A 20,633-nucleotide genomic window follows, 5' to 3' on the forward strand; every position below is an offset into this window, starting at 1 on the left:
TACATCATCCTTTTTCGCTCCCCATTTTTTGGTTATAGTTGAATAAAATGCGGGGCCTGGCAAAGTCCATAGGGATGGAGTGCCACACGGCTCTCCGTCAGGTTAGGAGAGGAGTGAAAACAGTGGTTCAGGTGGGACTGAGGTCTCCTCGGCCCCTTGCCTCCCTCACAGGTTAGACTGAAGGCAGCCTGATCGCCACTTTCAAAGTCTGGTTTTATTCATGTTAATCTCTTCCTAAAAGCCTCATTCAGGAAGGTCCCTGGAATGACACAATGTAAAAATCACTATTCCTAAAATCTCCCGGCTTCATTGATGATGTTGTTTTTGCAAAGCGACTTGAACTTTGATATATGTTCTCAAAGATTATTTGTAAAATTATGTACAAAGAAAACATACTTTGAACTTGATTAGGAATGTCCAAAAGTCAAGAAAGAAAGGAAAGGAAAAGAATAGATTCACTCTAAAATGGACTGAGCTATGTAATTGGCAAATGAAATGTACCTATTGGGTACCATTCACTTCAACAGACCCAGAAAAGGAGAAAGACTTGCTGTGTCATAGATGGAAGAATTCACTCTCAAGAAACATTTTGAAATAAAATTAAATTTACCATTGTTGATAGCTGACTTGCTATCGCCAATGGTAAATTTTATGGTCAGGTTATCAGTTCATCTTGCCTAACTGACAATTCAAAAAGCTGATTCCAAGAACAGGAAATTGGCTTCAATAGAAAGACGATTTGTTTATGTTAGAGGGTGGGGATGGGTGAGGACCAGTCTAGCTTATTCTTGTGACATATTGTAAAGGATATTTTAAATGAATAATTCCTGTCAGGTGTTAGCTATCTTTCTGATTATTGATGGATGTGTTTGAGGTGTGACTGATTTTTTTTTAAACAAACATACCAAGATTATGCACCCCTCCTCCCCCTGCAAAAAAAAAAAATAAAAAAAAAATATATATATATATATATATATATATATATATATATATATATTCCTGTCCCATTCAGAATTTTAGTTTGGAAGTCTGCACACTTCTTTAAATGATTTTTTCTAAGCCTTTACAAAAAAAAATTTTAGCTCCATTTCTTAGAATTGCTTTCAGTGACTGCCTTGAGTCCCTTTGAATAGCAGTGAAGGCAAAATAAGGGCAGTTCATGGTGAGTAGTTGGGTTGATTTCCTGGAGCATTGGCCTGACTCCAGCCTCCCCTCCGGACACTGGCTCCCCGACGTCTCACAGGGATGGCGCTTGTCTGCTGAGTCCCCTTCTGTGTTCCCACCAGACCCTGCTTCAGAAGTTACTGCTCTGTGCCCTGATGTCCTTGGGAGGGCCTTGGACTTGGTCCTTGACATATAATGCCTTAGACAGTATAGCTGGAGACCATGTAGCTTGAGGTCCTAAAATGCTTTACTGATGGAGAATGTTTTCTTTTGAGAAATAAACAAATAACGAGAGAAAGAGAGATGGAAAGGGAGAGGGAGAGAGAGAAAAAAAACAGCTTAAATCTGTCCTAGTACATTCCATTGAAATTGTTTACCTTGAAGGGAAAAATTACTTTCTTCTCCATCAATACCATATTAGCATCGTGTTGCTCTGTCTCTTCTATACTGGCAGGGTGTGGTATTAAAAAGAATTCTCTTTGGTTGATAGTAGTAAACATTGTGGTGTGTTTTTTTTTGTTGTTGTTTTTAAGAAGACCAAAAAGGAGGGAGCAGGTGTATTGGATCAGAGTGCTCTACTCCAGTGAGTACTCTGCCTGAACGTTCACTCAGGACATGACGGGAACATTTCAGGGTACTCCCCTTTCTAAATCAAAATGCGAGAAACTAGACAAATTGGTTGTCAGGTGAGCTTCTCTTCCACTTTTTCCACCACTTCTCCCTGACTAGGTGGCATCTGGTGGATTTTGCTGTAAAAAGTTGTGTCTGCTGTTGGGGAGATGACAGTTCGACTCACTCTTAATCCTCAAACGGCAGTGTGAGATAGCAGGCCCGGGTCTGCAGCACTTACCAGAGAGCAGATGAGGGAGCTGAGCCCTGAAGGAAGGCGGTCACAATGTGTGTCAGGTGTTTTGTAAACGTTGCTCATTACACAGGTTGTTCTAGAAGCCTCCTAACCTTAGTCCAGTCTTTTCCCCATGTCACCACGCAGCTCTAGAGGTCTCTCTCTCACTTCCTCCACTTACCACCTCTCCAAAAGGCCGAGCTGACATAATGTGCACTGGTTTCTTTCAGTCATGCTTTGTACCTGCTGAGTGTCACTTCTGTTAGGCATCTGCATTAGAAATAAAGCTGCTAAACTCCAAGTCTTCAACTAAAAGAAACATAATGACGTATCCCTCTTCATTCTTCTAATAATTCCCTCAACTCCAGTTGCAACTCTTGCCAAATACCACCATCCTTAAAAGATAAGTGTTGGTTGCCTTAGCCAGTGTGGCTGAGTTGGTTGAGCGTTGTGCCATGCACTGAAAGAAAGATTGCTAGTTTGATTCCCAGTCAGGGCACATGCCCAGGTTGTGGGCTCATTCAGGAGGCAGAAATCAATGTTTCACTCTCACATGATTCTCTCTCTCTCTCTCTCTCTCTCTCTCTCTCTCTCTCTCTCTCTCTCAATCTCTCCCTCTTCCTCACCCTCTGCCTCTTCCTCTACCTCTAAAAATCCATTTTTAAACATTAAAAAAAAGATAAGTGATGGTGATGGTAGCTAACATTATTGAGCACTTACTATGAGCTAGGCACTGATTCAACAGGCACTGTATTTGGGCACCATATAATAATGAGGTAGGGATCCTTTTCAAGATGCTGAAGATCAGGCACAGGTTAAGAAATCTCAAGTTCTCATGACAAGTATGTGACAGGCAGGGATTCAACCTCAGGCTCTACAGCAGCGGTTCTCAACCTGTGGGTCGCGACCCACAGGTTGAGAACCGTTAGCAGGGTCGCCTAAGACCATCGGAAAACACAGATATTTACATTACGATTCATTAACAGTAGCAAAATTAGAGTTATGAAGTAGCAACGAAAATAATTTTATGGTTGGGGGTCACCACAACATTAGGAACTGTATTAAAGGGTCGCGACATTAAAAAGGTTGAGAACCACTGCTCTAGAGTTTACAAATTCAATCTTGACACTTCACCTTCAAGATTTTACTCGCCCTAACCAGTTTTGCTCAGTGGACAGAGTGTTGGCCTGTGGACTGAAAGGTCCCAGTTCGATTCCAGTCAAGGGCATGTACCTTGGTTGCGGGCACATCCCCAGAAGGGGGTGTGCAGGAGGCAGCTGATCGATGTTTCTCTCTCATCAATGTTTCTAACTATCCCTCTCCCTTCTTCTCTGTAAAAAATCAATAAAATACATTAAAAAAAAGAAAGAAAAAAGATTGTACTCAACTCCTTTCAAAAAAATTTTCTCTTCCATCTCTAATTCATACACAGTGAAGCTAATGTAACAAAATGAGGGGTGTTGGCAGGCTCTATGTACCTTCTCTGCATCCCTGATGCTACTCATGCAGGTGCTCAGCAAGTGGTGGTGGGACTGGCAGCTGGATGGAGCTGGGTGTGAGTGTGTGGAATGTGTGGTATTTGTGAGTGTGTGGAATGTGGTGTGTGTGTGTGTGTGTGTGTGTGTATGATGATGATGATGATGATGATGATGATGATGATTTAAGATGGTAATAGCCATTGGCATTAAAAGGGACCTATTATTCGGAACTCCTGCTGGGACAGTAAGATGTGCCTATAGCCACTGTCACTGTTAGCCATCAGACCGTGTTTCCATCTGATGTGAAATGTGCCACCATCACTTGTGAAACGCATTTCAAAACCTTGTTTTACTGAAATACCAAAGTGTGTGAATGGTGCACTTTTACTGCAAATTAGGAAGATGCACTTATTCCAATGATAATGTCACACTCACTCACTCATGCTATCTTAAGAGGCAGACACATTGCCAAATGCTGCAAGGCTGATAGCAGGACGTTCAGGATGGGTCATGAAATGTTTGCAGGCTAAAGAAGCTCCTTGGACTCCAGGAAGAGAAACTGAAAATAGGATGATGTTGCAAACCTTATTTTGTTATCTTTGTGTAGCTATGGCATTCTTACCTCACCTCCAGGGCATCCTATCTAATAAAGAGGGAATATGCTAATTGACCCTCACATCATCACAAAGATGGCAGCGCCCACAGCCAATAAGGAGGGAATATGCTAATTGACTGCTATGCCCTCAAAGATGGCGGCACCCACAGCCACAAGATGGTGGCACCCAGTCCCCTCAGCCCCACCCGGGCGGCAGGCGCGTGCCAAAGCTGGGCCCACCCCCAGGCGGGCCTGGCCACTCCGCGTGCCTGCCTCCGGAGTCCCCCAGTCCCTTCAGCCCCCCAGCTGCCCAGGGCAAGCCCGTGGCACAGGCAAGCCTCAGATGGTGGCTGCCCAGCCGCCCAGGGCCACCTGAGGCTCAGGTAACCAGAGCTGGCTGAGGCTTGCGCTGCCGGCAGTGGCAACAGCAGAGGTGTGATGGCGTCGCCTTTCCCTCATCACCGGGTCACCTTCCACCCTTGAGGGCTCCCGGACTGTGAGAGGGGGCAAGCCAGGCTGAGGGACCCCCCTCCAGTGCATGAATTTTCATGCACCAGGCCTCTAGTGACTTACATAAAAATAGGTAGCTTCAAGATAAACACCCAAGTTATACATTTCCTTTTGTTGGGGCGGAAGGAATGACATTTCTTAGGTGTTGTAGTCTGTGAATTGATGCTTAGATGTCAGAACCTTCTTAAAATAAATCTGTCAATCTCTTACCTTGGCCCAGAGCATTCCTTCTCCTCATGTCTCACAGCTGCTTCATGTCCCCAAGGCACTGCTGCCTTTTGCTATCTTTCCCTTTCCTCTGAAGACACAGCTTCCTGCTCTGCTTTCTCCCCTTTGGCATGGGCCATAGAAATACCTGTGCATCCACTTTCAGCAAATATTGTTATCTGTTTTCTGATCAATCTTATATATTTTAATTAAGAATGAAAATGTTTCTTTAATAAGCAAGTTTAAAGAGCGTGTGTTTAGAGAAAGTGTCAGAATACACTCTTCTGGTTATTCCTCTGCCTGGCCGCACTGGCTGTCTTAGAAAAGCATTATGAAAGAGAATTTTCAAAAAAATAAACAACATTGGACTGCAGTCCCAAGGTGCATCTTTGATGTATTTATTTGAAAGCTTAGAACTCGCCATGTCTATTGTTTTTATGTCATTGGCTACGTCCTGGAAATTGTAGGTGAACCTAGTAGAACTTTTCTACCAGGGGGAGTTGGTCACTGATCCTTCAAGATCCTACAGCCTTAAAATAATTAATATGACAACACCTACACTTCTCCTTCTGGCAAGTCTAAATAATTTGCTTGTGACTTTTAATAAAGACCAGACCCTTCCCTGGTCTCTTGCCCAAAGTTCTGTTCTCCCAGTTAATTCTAGGGAGACTTTTTGAAGTGGGAGAAAGCATAAAGTGGGGATCTGAGCTGTGGGGTTATCCTCTTAACCATCCTCACCCAGTAAAATGGCCTGTAGACCAAGAAGGTTTTGGTTTCACCAGTCTGTGGCTGTGACTATGGATCTGTTGTCATTTTAGTCCTCTATGGCTTAATACAGAGGGGGGTGTGAATGTATTTTCAAGGTTTAAAGTTATAATTATTTTCAATCTTTTGCCATGAATTCAAACTTAATTTGGTTGGGGAATATTTCTTAAATGATCTATTCAATGAACAGTAACTGATCTTCAAAAAAACCGTTCAAGTGAATGGAAAGAAGCAATGGGTTCCTTTACCTTGTAAGCTTTAATGACTTAACCTGGATTCCTGTTATTTGACCCACTTCTGCATCTCTGCATCCAGATGACTTTTGTGATGGCACTATACGTGGTCATAGAAATTGTGCAATTGGAATTAGCAATCAATGGCTGACTTTTGAGGTAGGAGACTTTGGCCCTTTACGGAGTATTCTGAGGCAAACAGAATGTTTTGAATGATTTGTTTAGTGAACTGTAATGCTGTATGCTAAGCTGTATGCTGTATGCCAGACTCATAGAAGTAGTAGAACTGATATAGATTTAAATAAATGTCCTATTTGTTATAAGACCCATTTCTGTGTCAATACATTTTCCTGTCTTTGGACTTGTAATTGAAGCACCAGGTTTGTTTATTTTTAATTATAGGTACCCATTTAAAAAAGCAAAAGCATCTAAATAGAAGTACCAAGATTGTACAATGGGTATCGCTTGAGGTATGCATAGGCAGATGGAAAGATAAGAGAGCTATAAAATGGAGTGGTTATCTTCTTGGGCTTAGATATGAGAACTTGAGGGGAATTGTGTAAAGTAAGGTTATTTCATAAAATGCAGTAAAAGTAATTCTGATGTTTTTGGCTACGCAGAAATGAGATAAGATCTCCAGATTTGGTTTTAAATATGTTCTTTTCTGTTGTTGTGAAAACAGACTTTGAATGATGAAAGCAAAGAGCTGACTGACCCCGTTGCTCTCAACTGTGAGCAAAGGAAGACTTAACCTAAATGTGGCAAAATTGTTCTTGTTAAGGGGGAAAAGGAATTGGTATCTAGAGTGAGGTTGATTGCTAGATAAGATTAGATGCAGTTCTGTGACTCAGATGACAATTTTTTTTTTTTTTTGTCTAGTACGATCCAGAATTATATAAGGGACACACACCCATAGTTGGAAAAGAAGTTATTGGGAATTTCCCTTCAGCAAAGTCTAACTACTTAGTACTTTAAAGTGGATTCTCTTTCCTGCTGATATGAAATGACAGTTAACCCACACTGAGAGGTTCAAGAGGAGGATTTTTATTAGATGTTTCTGATCTCAAGGTACTAGAAGACCTTCCAGAATTATATATGGAAAAAATGCAGTTAATTCTACAATCTTAGAGGAACCTTATTCCAACTGGGAGTAATTTGGCCAAATGGCCAGATACCTCTGTCTTGGTCTCTGATTTCTCAAAACCCCACAAATTCTCAGGAACAAATATGTTCCATTGTTTACAAAGGCAATAGAAAGGTTAAATTGAAAAACCAAAAAAGAGGAAACTATTCGTATTGCTGATCTTAATGGCATCATCTTCTATTGGATGATAATTTATTCAGTATTTGACGCACTGGATAAGCGAAGTGACGTATTGGGAAGCTGCTTCTCTTGATATTCACTTAATTTATTCAAGGCTTTAGTTTGTTACTACCTAGTTACCCAAAAAGGCAAAGAGTCAATTGCCTCAAATTTGAGTATTTTGTATAACTATGTAGTAGGAGAATTCTATAGAGAATTGATTCTAAAAATCAAAGTTATCTATTGTTCCTCTATATGAAAAATCTTCTTTCTCTCTGATTTAACAGAATTTCCCTGTCTAGGGACAAAGAGCTCATTTGGATTTGGCTTTTAGCAGAGATACATATGCATCAGGGAATGTGAGTCAGTTTCTCTGGAAAGCTTAATCTAGTAGGGATAGAAGCATATTACAAAGGATTAATATTCTGTTCCCATTGTCAGAACTAGCTGCATATTCTCAGAAAGCCACATGAGAAGATGTGCCTGTTGTCCTTATGCTTCAGAGATTTCCTGCAAACACAGCTCCGCTTTCTTTGAATTTCGATGGGGCATTCTGGCCCAGTGTTTTAACTCTTATGCACCTAAGTCTTACTTGTATAAAGACTGAAGGGAATAGTCGAAGTTCCAAAACTCCAATTTTGCCTTTTATTTTAGATCTAGTTTGCAAATGCTTGACCTCTCAGTTGTTTAAGGCATGCTTATGTGTCTTTATCAATGATTTTTAAAAGCTGTTGAGTTTTCAGCAAAAACCAGTCAAGTTAAAGCCTTTAAGAAGTGGCTTTAAACAGTAGGTAAGGGGTAGGACCTTGGGAGGGGGCAAAGTAAGGCACAGGACTTTTTTCTTTAATGTTTACAGTTTGGCAGGGCCCTTTGAGTCAGATATCAACTTAATACTAAGGTTCAAGATGTCAGAGGATGACACATATGTTTTTTGTGTTTGTATGTGGGAATCTTGCCATTTCCACGATGCTCCTGCGAAACCATACAAGCCCGGGTGCAAGTTGAGTGACTTTGCTGGTGACAGCTGGTATAGAGAGGTGACTTCTCCTTCGATGTGCTCTTTTTCTCTCAAGTAGAGAATAAAATACTAACATCTGGATGCACTGGTCTCTCAGGAAGGCATTTTAGGAACCAACAATTAAAAAAAAACTTTAAGTCTAGCTAGCAGGTGAAAATTACAGTTCTATATATTCTGTATTCTCTCTGTGGCAGAGCCTGTTGTGGCTAGTGAGGGTGCAGCGTCCTGGTCCTTGCCAAGAACGATATGCCAAGCTTCCTAAAGCTTCCCTCCCATTTATGTAGGTCTTTTCATCTTCAAAGAGCTTTGTGAGCATTCATTTACCACCACCTGCCTGGGAGGTAAGAATTATTCCCATTTTATAGATGGAGGAAGTGGAGGTGTAAGTGACTTGCTTGAGGCCATCCAAGGAGTGGAGGGTCTGATGGAGCCTTGGAAGGATTGTCGACTCCACGTCTCAGCTGGATAGACCTCCAGTTCTTACCCTCATATCATTTCCCCCGGAGCTCCCCAGGGAGATAATAACATAAATTTAAAGGCACCAAATAACCTTTAAGAGGAAAGAAGTACCAAGTATTTCTGCTTCGTGGCTGGCTGCCTGTACAATTAGCTCCTGGGAAATCTAGACGTAAGCCATTTAATCCTCCTGAAGTTCATTTTCCACATCTATAGAATGGACATAATGATACCCACCTGCCTATTCAGGGTTGTTGTGAGCACCAAAATCTAAGCAAGCTAATGAGGACAAAAACTTACCGAACCCTGCAAATATCAGGCGTTATTGTTGCTGCCAGAAATGACCATGAGACTATACCAAAGGGGTAAGGCTCTTCCAATTAGGGGGCCAATTGCTTAGGTGATGTTTAGTGAGGATCAAGTGCTGTCATGAAAGAATCCAAAATCAGTGGAAGAAAAGACTCGACTAAGGAAACATATGAATATCACACTTAGTATATATTTAATGGACAAAATGGCAGAATAAGTTGATTATCCATTTGCAATATGCAATTGGAATTCGGCCCTTCCCTCCCAGAAGGACCATTGAACAAGCCTGGGCTGGGCCATGGGACACATTCATGATGCACTCCAAGCCAGGGTCCAGCATGACAAAATGTGCCAAACCGTTCGAGGCCAGTCTGTTCCCCTCCCACCATGAGATGTAATGAGAGCTCTCTGCAAACCCGTATATGGGGTGGCCAGGGCCTTCGGGGGCAGCAGCAGCAAGAGTGCCCACGGCCACCACACACAGCACCTTTGCACACTGCAGAGAAGGGCGCCACCTCCGGAAGGATGGTTTGAAAAAAGGCTCCCATTCGGGCAGGCAAATTAGGAAAAGGCTCCCTTAGACCAGGCTGTTCCAGCCTCTATGGCAGGGCTCACAGCCAGATGAATGTCAGCCCCTACGTGCGCCTCCTGGCCTGGGCTCCACTGGGCAGGGCACAGTGTCCTTGGAGCTAGGAGGTGGCCAGACCAGAGGGGCCCACAACTCTAGAGGCCAGGAATTCCCACAGTTGCTTCAGGGAAGCAGGCAAAGGCTCCACCACTCCACCATCCGGCCTTGACATGCACGCTGGGCTGTCGTGAGTCCATGCAGAGCCTTTAATACCCAGCAGTTTTAAACTGGGGATAAAATAAAGTGACTAATCCATGAAGGACTCAAGCCATTTTACCGAAAATAAAACCAAATGCCTTAGGGTTTTTCTTTTTAATCTTTATTGGTTTTCCTGCTTACAAAAGTAATACATGCTGGTTGTAAAAAAATTCAAACATCAGAACTATGTAACATAGCAAGTAGAAAGTCCTCAATATTTGCCCTCCAGAAAAGCAAAAAACAAACAAACAAAACAAAACAAAAATCCACTGTCAACAAATTGACGTAAAAGTTATTTTTTATAAAGCAGTAAGTCACACGAAATTACTTGCCAATCTTATGTGACATATTCTCATGGGTGTGTCCAAGATTTAGCCATTTCCTGGCAAGCCAGCAGGAACCCCACCCTGTGCAGTCCAGTGTAAGAAAATATGTGATTGTGCAAGTGAGCTAGATGAAAGGTATTATTGGGGTAACCTTGGGTCCACATAAGTTTATTTTTATATGAACCCATCAAAATGTTTAGGTTTTTTTTTTTTTTACCATTATTAATAACAAATTCTATATGACATATCCGCACCTGATCGCCACATAGCACTGTGTGCAGCAGACAGTTAAGTGCCAGTGCTGCACAGGATTGCTGTGGTGGCTGGTATGAACTGCCTGTCATATTATTTGGAGGCTAAGCAGCTTTTCTCTATCCCCACTTTGGAAAGAGCTTACGGACTGCAGAAAAGAATTTCATTTCGCTATAAGGCAGGATTTCTTATCAACAATAACAATAATAATAACGACTGTGTGTTGAGTGCCAACGATTTCTAAGAACTGTGTGATGTGCATGTATGTAGAATATAAATAATAATCGTTTATGTGCTGTGTCATTTATATATCATATCATTGAATCTCCACAAGTAAAACTGAGGTTCAGAGAGGCTAAGTAACTTTCCCAGCCTTAAAAATTGTTAAAACTTGGTATAAAAAAAAAAAACACAAAACTTGGTATCAGTCATCTTAAGGTCAAAAACTACTTGGAATTTTGTAAAATTGAGATGAAAGACTTAGAAGGTTGATGATTACTTCTAGTTTTAAACTAGTCAGGTAACTCCCAGAAAGACATCTTGATATCAGTTCGAAGTAGTATGTAAGTTTAACCAAATTACTTATAAGATGTTTTTTGGTCCTTGGAAATGGTTGCATACCAAGAGCGGTAATCTCCTGATGTTAGTTACTGGAGCGATTGGATCTTGGCAGTGCGGAATGGTGAGAAGGGGGAACCCTACGTTTTTATTTTATTTTTTAAATAAAATACTTTCTAAAAATATATTTTTATTGATTTCAGAGGGGAAAGGAGAGGGAGAGAAAGAGAAAAATGCCAAAGATGTGAGAGAATCATGATTGGGCTGGGGATCGAGCCTGAAACCCAGGCTTGTGCCCTGACCGGAAATCAAACCATAACCTCCTGGTTCATAGGTCAAAGCTCAACCATACTGAACCACACTGGCTGGGCAGAAGCCCCAAATTTTTAGTTAGACAAAAGAACAGAATGTCCCCAAATTTCAGTCTTACCTCTTCCTAGCGTTCTGACTTTGGGCAAGTTATTTAGCCTCTCTGAATTTGTCTTCTCACTTAAAAAATGTAGGTGGTGGTGGTGGTGGTGGTGGTGGTGATGATGATGATGATGATGATGATGATGATGATACCACCTACCTCATAGGACTGTTGAAGTAAATGCAATAATGCCTTGCATTATAAACACAAATACATGTTCACTATTTACTGAGAGTGAAGTGATGGGTATAACTCATACTATTGTATTTTTTTAATTCTTTGGGAAAACGGACATTTTTCTCAAGACCAAGATATATCCCACAGTATGTCCTGAGAAATAAATGAGGTGTTAAGAATGCCAGGGTCCATGTTCTTGTCCCTTTTATAATTAAAATTAAAAAGCAAACTTTGTGTGGAAGTACATCCAAGGCTCAATGACAGCCCAGCCCAAGGACCACTTGGCTAATTAGCACGCTTGCATTGTCGGATTTCCTGACGCCCCGCTGCCGCTGGTTGTCAGCTCCTTGAAACTGCAGAAATTTGACTCTGCAGGTGTGGAGCGCCTGCTTGAATTACTCAGGGCGCATGAGAGAGCAAATTATTTAGGCAATAGAGCTGAAAATGTAGGCAAATTAGAATTTTTCATAGCAAGATTGTTCATTGTTAAGCCAATTCATGATTATCTGTGTGCTTCTTGCTTCAGATATTCCCCTGCACAGTAAACCTCTTTGCTGAGATGAATATGTATGTGGGCTAATTTAATCAATATACTTGTGACAGGAGTGGTGTCTGACAGAACTCATCCTTTGAAATACTGGCTGAGTTAATGCGTGCAGTATATCTATGGGCCAAGACTCATAATTTGTGTTAAAAGAAGATTATTTTGAAAAGACACAAGACTGCCTGTTGGAAAATGCAAAAGCCTGAGGGATGGACAGCAAAGGGCAAGGGGGTTTTTGCCTTTTCCCTCTTATTGGACTGAAAACTAAAATTTATGGAACCTAACTGCCTGCCTTTTGAAAAATTTGCAAGTCAATGACTACATTTTTTATTCTCAGTGTTACTGTTGAATTCTGTAAATTGACTAAAAGGTGGAGTGGGCGGCTTTTGTGCATTGTTGGATTAAATGGAAGGCTGAGTGCCCTGCTCCAATCTGCAAATGTTTGCTTTCTGGAAATATCAACATGTGTGATCAGGTCACATTCAGCAAGTTTACTTTCCGGAGCAGATGTATTTCAGTCATTTCTTAAAGAGCACTTGTAACGGAAATTGTCTTCTGAGATAAGATTGCCCTCCTGGAGGTAGGCTAGTAGAATAGTTTGGTCAGACTAGCCAGAACTCCTGAACCTTGCTTTGGAGAACCTTTCCATTACCATAATTACCAAGAACTTCCTAGTGAATCTTGTTCTAACGAATTCTGATTCTTTGGCCCACGTTGCCCACTGGAACTAAGCACAAACACAGTGGCTGACAGATGGCCTCCTGCTTGAAAATACAAGTCATCTACAGTGAGTATAAGACGACTCACTGGCCTCCATAAATCTTGTGAAATATATCTTAGCTTGAGTGTCCTCCAGATCTGGAAGACCCTAGGACCTGAGACAAGACTGAAGACCAAGAGTTTGAGAGCCTGACTCAGGCTAACAAGGACCCACCCTCCCCCCAGCTAGACCTTGAGCCATTCCAAAGATGAGAGTGCTGGGCCAGGGTGGCACTCCCAGGACCACCCCTATCACGAGCAGACCCCTCCATGTCAGACCTCTGTATCACTGGCAGGATCAGAGCAGCCATTAGCAGGCGTTTTGATCATTGGCTTAAATGTCATTGTTTCACTTCTGATGAATAATCCACTAAGAGTCCAGGCCCACTCAACAGAAATATGTCATTTTCCATTTGATCCAGGCACAGTTTTACTCAGCATTCCCAATATGGCCTGCCCAGGGCCTTCATAGCTTATAAAGGACTAACTAGATGTGCTGATCTCTCCATTGTTAAGGTGGAATCAAGATGACGCTTGACAAGCCCAAGTTTAGCACTAATGCTGCTTTAATTGCCTCGGGTAATTTTGATGCTGACTTGAACCACAGGGCCTAGCTAGGTTTGTCTATGTCTAATTTCTGTGAGTATAGATTGAGGTGACACATTCGCAGAAGCAGCTCGGTGCCAGTCTTCTTTGTTCCACGTATAAATTTTGTTTAATAGATGGTCCAAGTACTTTGCGTTGCCTAATTATTCGACTCCTTGGGGGTCAGGGTTGGGGAGGCAGGTTCTCATTATAGACTAGTTAATTCTGATGGGAAAACCCAGGCAATAACTCTCACCTGATATCACCTTTCAGCTACCCCTTGGCTTTTGTGAGTCCCTGAAAAATGTTGGGCATTAGCTATCTCGTCTCCAGTTGCAGACAACCTGTAGCACAAAACTTTGCCTCGACTGTATTAGAACATTGGAGGGACCACAGATGTGAAACATTATTAGGTTTCATATTTCATAGAGAATTTTCCTAGGTGCTAAGGATAAGGAGGCAGACTTGGAGATGATCATTTTTGCTAAATGAAACCTTTTAACATATTAAGTTGCATAACTCACAAATAGACATATTCGACAGTGTTATTGAGTTTTAGAAAGCTTCAGGATTATGGAAAATATACTGGACATGATATTTTGAACCATCTCTAGCTCTGGACAATAAAACTCACTATCTCAACACTAAAAGTGACCCATGGGAAAAGGACTCTCTGAATAGCTTGCACTTCCTGTTCAGTACTTGTACTAGTCCCCTTGAAAGGAAGTTAGCAGGCACACATGCTTTATAATGAGGTTAAATCCAGGAATTTCATGTGTTAATTGTTGAATACAGCATCACATGAAATTCAAAGTAAGTGTTGTAGAAATTCTCCCAGGATATGGGATTACATTGGATTGGAAGAGTGGGCTGTGTGTAAATGTGTTACTTATATTGTGTAACTTACACCATTGCTTTGTGTAAGGCATGGGGCCAGGTAGGAGCTACAGGCAGTCCTTGGGTTACGTGGGACTCAACGTACGTCGTTTCGTGGTTACGTCGCCATCTCCCATTTATTTATAAAAAAAGAAAAGTTCCGTCATTTCGACGTATGTACATATGTGCTTTATGTTTTTTATCATTTATTTACCACAAGTAAAGGTCAGGAATTGTTATCTCTCTTTTAAATTTTTTTTACTGTTTCACTTCATTACTGCTGTGTATGTGCTCCATGTGAGTGACGTAGGTGCTTACGTAGGTGGGTTCCGACTTACGGCGAAAATCCGAAAATCATGTTATGTTGTGCTGTAAGAATGGATCTCGAACGTAACCTGAGGACCTACTGTATATGAAAATGAAATACACTTGGGCACTTGCCTTTGTGTTTGTGTGTGTGACTTGTAGATAATCTGATAGGATATCCGGTAATGAAAACTATGGAAAATAAACCTACCCTAATGGAACATTCCAGGTAGACTGGTGAACACTGCCATCCTGTATATACACCTCAGTGTGGGTCTCTTTTTTTCATATACAAATTTTATTTCATAGTTGATCCAAGTACTTTGTCTTGCCTAATTATTTTGTCCTTAGATTATTTTTTAATCCTTAATTATGCTATGTCCAACTCTGCTCAAGATATAATGTGTTTGCTTAGAAATGTATTTTGTCATATTTGAGAACTTTGGTGTAATATATATATATATATTATTATATATATATATATATATAAATTTGCTTAGTTTTAAAGCATGAGGCATCTTTAAATAATCAGTTGGATAGAAACACAAGTGTGTTGTACCAGGAAATCAATTTCCAAAGTAAAGAACTTAGAGGCTACTTCTATTTGTCAGGACTCATCATTATTAAATGATGAGTCCTGACAAATAGGATATTATCTTTATGGTTGAAAGGTTTTGATCGTACACAAATGGACTCATTTTTAGCACATGGCATCTATGTTAATTAAAAAAGGATGAGTAAGGAATTCTTAACTTGCCATCATAAGTAACATGAATATTTGGAATTGAATCATTTTCCTAAGTAGTCTTGACTTTTTGGAGCATATTTTTCTCGACCAGTCGAGCTACAGTGCTCAGCCAAGACAGATTTATGACCTTTTAAAAATAATGATGGAAAATGAGATCGGAGGAAACATTCTAGTATCTGCTTTGCTCTGAGGCCTAAACTGCGAACTCTCGGGTTCTGGAAGGCTTTGAAATGCTGATTCCAGCCTTCTTGTGGGTCCTTAAACACCTTCTCAAATGACCCATTTTAATAACCCGAAAGCTATTATATAACGAGCAGCCATAATTTAGTCCAGGGCTCTAGGGGGACCCTCACAGTTCAGCAATGAATAGTTAATGCAGTATAATGTTTAGCAGGTTATTAGTTTTCACTATACAAATGCTGATCTGGGAACGCTTTTATAAGGTGTTTAAAAGAAAATGTAATTAACTGGTTGCGTGATTCTATTGCAGCTCAAATTGAAATTATTCCATGCAAGATCTGTGGAGACAAATCATCAGGAATCCATTATGGTGTCATTACATGTGAAGGCTGCAAGGTAAGCCTTTTAAATTGTTGTTGTTGTTTCTATTAATGTTAGACTATATCTTTGAAATTCTTGGTTTTTATTTCTACTGTGTCTAAAAATTCAACTTCTGGGAATTTTGAGTGATGAGAATTGACAGGACAGAATATTTTGGTGTTAAATTACATGTAAAAAAAGTTACATATTTTTTATGCCTTCCATCAAATTAAGAGGAGGCTAGAGAAAGGTATTTGAGCATTGCTTGCTTGTCACTTCCAATCCCAGAATTGATTGATCTGATGAATAATCGCTTTGGTTATCTTTTTAAAAAAGAGATAACATTAGACTTCTATAATGTTATTAGTTTTATAAGGAGGCATTTGCAATAAATTCAATCAAAATATGATTGAAAGTCTTATTGTTGGCACACAAATGTTGACACAGCTGGCCAAATTATGGCAAGGCTCTTGGAAAGAACTGAGTTCTGGTCCTGTTGCCACCACTTGTCCATATAGTTTTGTGCATGTTTTAATCTTTTAGTGACTCAATTTCTTCATCTATAACGTGGACATAACACCTATTCTTCCTGTCTTTTAAAACTATTCAAAGAACAGAATGAAAAACTGTAAATAAAAAGTCCTTATAAACTGAACAGCGCAATTTAAATCTAAACATTATTATTCTTATTGCTGTTGTTAATATTTTAATTTGGACTGATGCTGACTTCAGGGTAATATGTACAGAATGTGCACAGTATGGCAATGGGAAATAGAGATGTTTATCCTAATCTTTCAAGACCCCCAAACCCAGATTGCCTCTGTTATTCAAATTTCAATTTATTGAGATCTAAATCCTCCTGCTTATATTGGAAGAGCCTTGAGACAGCTTACAGGATAAAACAGTGCAAAATAAACAGAAGAGCAGCTATTTAAACACGCTGAAGGCTCTGAGACCTTCGATTGCCACTGAACCAAGCCAGATTTAGCCCTAGGCATTTTGAAGCTGAGGCAAAAAATAAAATCCACGAATTTGGTTAGTTCTCCTTTAGTGAAATTAGGAAAATCCAGGGTCATAAAATTCAAAATCACCTGCAAACACAAATAACTACTGAAAGACCGCAGGAAAATTTGCCTTGTAATTTCCTTAAGTCTTTGTTTTACTGTTAATCATCGTAACATTTGCCACTTTGTACACATACAAATGCTTCATATTGAGACCATCTTGATGAAGCTTGAGATTTCTGCACACCGCCGAACACAATCATCTTTTCAAAAATTGCCAGCCTTTTAGGAATAGGGGTCTTGCTACTTAAAGGGGAATGTGAATTGTTCATCTCTGTGGTAACACTCCAAGCCTCACGGTTCTGGATTATCAAGAAAAAAAGGTATGCCCTTTTACTCCCTCAATCTTCCCTCCCTCAAAATGAATTAATTAGTTGAAATAAAACAAAATCAAAACAAAATGCCTGGCCTCTGCCATCTCAGAGAGGGATCTGCCTGTGACAGCGACTGACTTTCAGAGTTAATCTGGCTGACATGGCTGGGCAGGTGTAACACTTCACCCTCATCCACTCTGAGCTCACACCTTCCCCGCTAAAGATGACAGGGCCTTTCTGGATGAAGGGTATGGAGACAGTAGTCCTCCCACACCTGGCGTTCCACCCAACGGCGATTTTTGTGTACTGCCTATCACCTTGGGTGTTTTCTTAAGCGGACAGGGTCCTAGGTATTAACCACTCTGAGTATCTTCATTCTGCCCGGGAACCTGGTCCCCCCTCTGAGTCTGTCAGTAATGCCACATGTGGTTTTATGTGGCAAACTGAAGTGAGTGTCTAAGAATGGAGTCTGGGGTTGGGCTGCTTCCTGTGAATGGAGTCTGGGGTGGGGGCTACTTCCTATGAATGGAGTCTGGGGTGGGGCTACTTCATGTGAATCACACCCACAATTCAGGAGCTAAATTAACACCATACTATTCTGTAAAAGCGAACTGACTCTCTGAGGACCGCTGTGTTTACATAGGCATTGCCACTGTGTGTTTTCTTTTTACCCCCAATGTCGATGACAGAAATAAAAGCAATAGAAAAACAACAGGCAGCTATTATGTCACAGTTGTCACTTTTCTAGGTGACCCTTTCAGATCTTGTCCATATGCGGACGCAATGCCAAAGTGGTTTTTGGTTATCTGTGTTCTTCTGTTCAAAGTCACAGAAACAATTAAAACTTAATTTTATTCATAGATTGGGCCTGTGCCCAGCCTGGGACCTATACAGTGGTACGTGTTTATATCGGATGCACATACTGTTTACTCTGCAGAATAGTTTCTCTCTGCTGTAACTAATGTTTTTATGTCTAATTGTGGTGAAGTCGGGAGCCTCTGCTTTTGCCATTGAGGTTAATGATTTACCATGTTCTAACCAGGTGGAGGTGGCTACTTTATGACAAATTGTAAATAATTTACCTCTGTGTTAGTATCATTAGACATAAGGAGAAATTATAATTAGATATATAAATAGATATCTAATGAGAGGAAAGAAAGTGACTCAGTCATTTTCAGAGCTAATCATTTTGTGAATGTATTTTAAATGGCATTTAAAATTGAAACCACAAGAAACTAGAGAACCTGGTTAGTTACTGAAATGATTTATCATATATTGGCCCAGGTAAGCATTGCCCATAAACAGCGAAAATAGTAGATGTTTTGGTAGCGCTTTCTCTGGTTCCCGGTTATTCCCTGCTCACTCTCTCCTGGTCCCCTGGCCTACCTGCAGAGAGACAGTTTTGGGTCATGCTTGTGCTCTGACTCAGGAACCAGACTGCTTAGGTTTGAACCCCAGCTCTGCTTTTTCCCAGTTTGAGCAGCTACCCAACCTCTCTGTGCCTCTGTTTCCCCATCTGTGAAATGAGGATAATTGTAGTTAACTTCATAGAGTTATCACGTGCATTTCGGTAAAGCACTTAGAAAAGTGCCCAGCACATAACAAGCACTCAGTAGAGGCTGGCTCTTGTTATCATTCCTGGCCACACTCCTTATGCCTGCATATTGCTGTTCTGGATAGTCAGATGCTATTTCCGGTTATCTATGGGTCCAGTCCTGATTTTTGTGACCATTTGTGATTTATTATGTAGACTCTGCCAATAAAAACAGCAAACACATGAGCACCTGTCTTGGGACCAGGCGCTTTATAAGTATTGTAAGGGATCCAGAGACACAGAAGGCCTAATCCTTCCGTCAAGCAGTTTACGGTATAGTTGTAGAGAGGAGGCCAGCATAGGAAAAGCTAGATAGCAAAGCAAGAACTAAATACCAGAGTAAGACCACAGTCTGTAATGTAACTCATGGAGACATATCCATGAGGCAGCAAGAGCCTATCGATGGAGATGTCTTGATTGTATTTTAGGGACAATATATAACCCAGTTTGACTAGAGCAAGGGGTCCCTTTCTGTGTGTAGTGTAAACTAAGGATAGACAGGTACACCATTCCAAAAAATTTAAGGGCTCCATTATGCTAAGGTTTTTATGTTAAAAGTATTTTACTTGTTCTTTTGAAATAATGAAACAGTGTGCTAGCCCGGCTCAAGCCCTGAATGTTTCATTTCAGAAGAACGTAGAATCCAGGCCTGCAAGCTTAGTTCTGTCGGTAAAGACATTTCTGAGCTCTTGGAACAGAATTTAGTCCCGGCCCTTGGGTGACCACTAGGAGGGGTGTAAGGTAAGCTGGGGTAGACCTGCCAGGGAGCTGGGGCCATACCACGGAACATGCAGGCAGAAGAAAAGGCCAGAAATAAAATGAGAAGCTATCGATGTGAGGGTTAAAGTTCGGTCTTCAAAGTGAATAAAAATGCAGAAATGTTTATAGAAAAATGACCATTAGTTGAGATTTTCTTTTGAAAAATTATCCTATTTATCATTCAACTTCAGCTCCTAGCTTCATCATTAGATACAGTGGCTGCTCGGATGATGATGATAAAATATTTATTTCAAGATAAAAAACAAAAGAACACAATTTTAAAAATATGTTTTCTTATAGACTTTTTGGCTCTACAATTTATTTTTTTATTTTTTTAAAATATATTTTTATTGATTTCAAAGAGGAAGGGAAGGGGAGAGAGAGACATAGAAATACCCATGATGAGAGGGAATCATCAATCAGTTGCTTCCTGCACACGCCACACTGGGGATCAAGCCCGCAACCTGGGCATGTGCCCTGACCAGGAATTGAACCATGACCTCCTGATTCATAGGTCGATACTCAAGCACTGAGCCACACCAGCCAGGCTCTACAGTTTCCACTGTAACATTTTAGATGCTAATGTACAATTGAGTATTGGAATTAATTAATTGATTTCTGATTACATTTAAGACCCTTTGCTCTTGATAGGTCTTAGACTAGCATTTGTTTATCATCATAATACATTTAAGATGTCATGCTAAACCTCCTCTTTCACCCATTAAAGGGAGAATTTAGAATACTTTCTTAGCATTAACAAATATATGACCTGAAATTAACAATAGAAAAATATCTAGATTATATAATTATACATTATTTATTCCTGAAAGAGCTAAAGCAATTTCTGGAGCTTTTTATGTATTAGGTTAAAACCAATGTCCATAACTGTTCCTTTTAGGCCCCAGTTGTTTTTAACAGGATTCTAATATTTTTATTTCAGTTGTGAAATGTCACTAGTCTTCGGCCAGTTTTGTCCACTTTCCAGCATTGATGCATTCATGTTCAAACATTTTAGTGTACTGTTTTATAACAGCTGGGCTGCACTATTAGAGCTAGCCATTTAAAATGAAAATTGGACTTGGCTATTATTGCATACTGTGACATCAGAGTT

The 20,633-nt window shown here is 40.5% G+C and overlaps 1 protein-coding gene across 2 annotated transcripts in view; it reads left to right on the forward strand.

Annotated features, from left to right (window-relative positions):
• RORA (RAR related orphan receptor A) overlaps positions 1-20,633 on the forward strand; it is a 96,078-nt gene that overhangs the window by 44,710 nt on the left and 30,735 nt on the right. For both annotated transcript variants that reach the window (XM_054716190.1, XM_028142015.2), the window contains exon 2: positions 15,742-15,827. In XM_054716190.1, the coding sequence (XP_054572165.1) occupies positions 15,742-15,827 (86 nt within the window). The remainder of the gene's footprint in view (positions 1-15,741; positions 15,828-20,633) is intronic.

The sequence above is a fragment of the Eptesicus fuscus genome, chromosome 5 (genome assembly GCF_027574615.1).
Source record: "Eptesicus fuscus isolate TK198812 chromosome 5, DD_ASM_mEF_20220401, whole genome shotgun sequence".
NCBI lineage: Eukaryota > Metazoa > Chordata > Mammalia > Chiroptera > Vespertilionidae > Eptesicus > Eptesicus fuscus.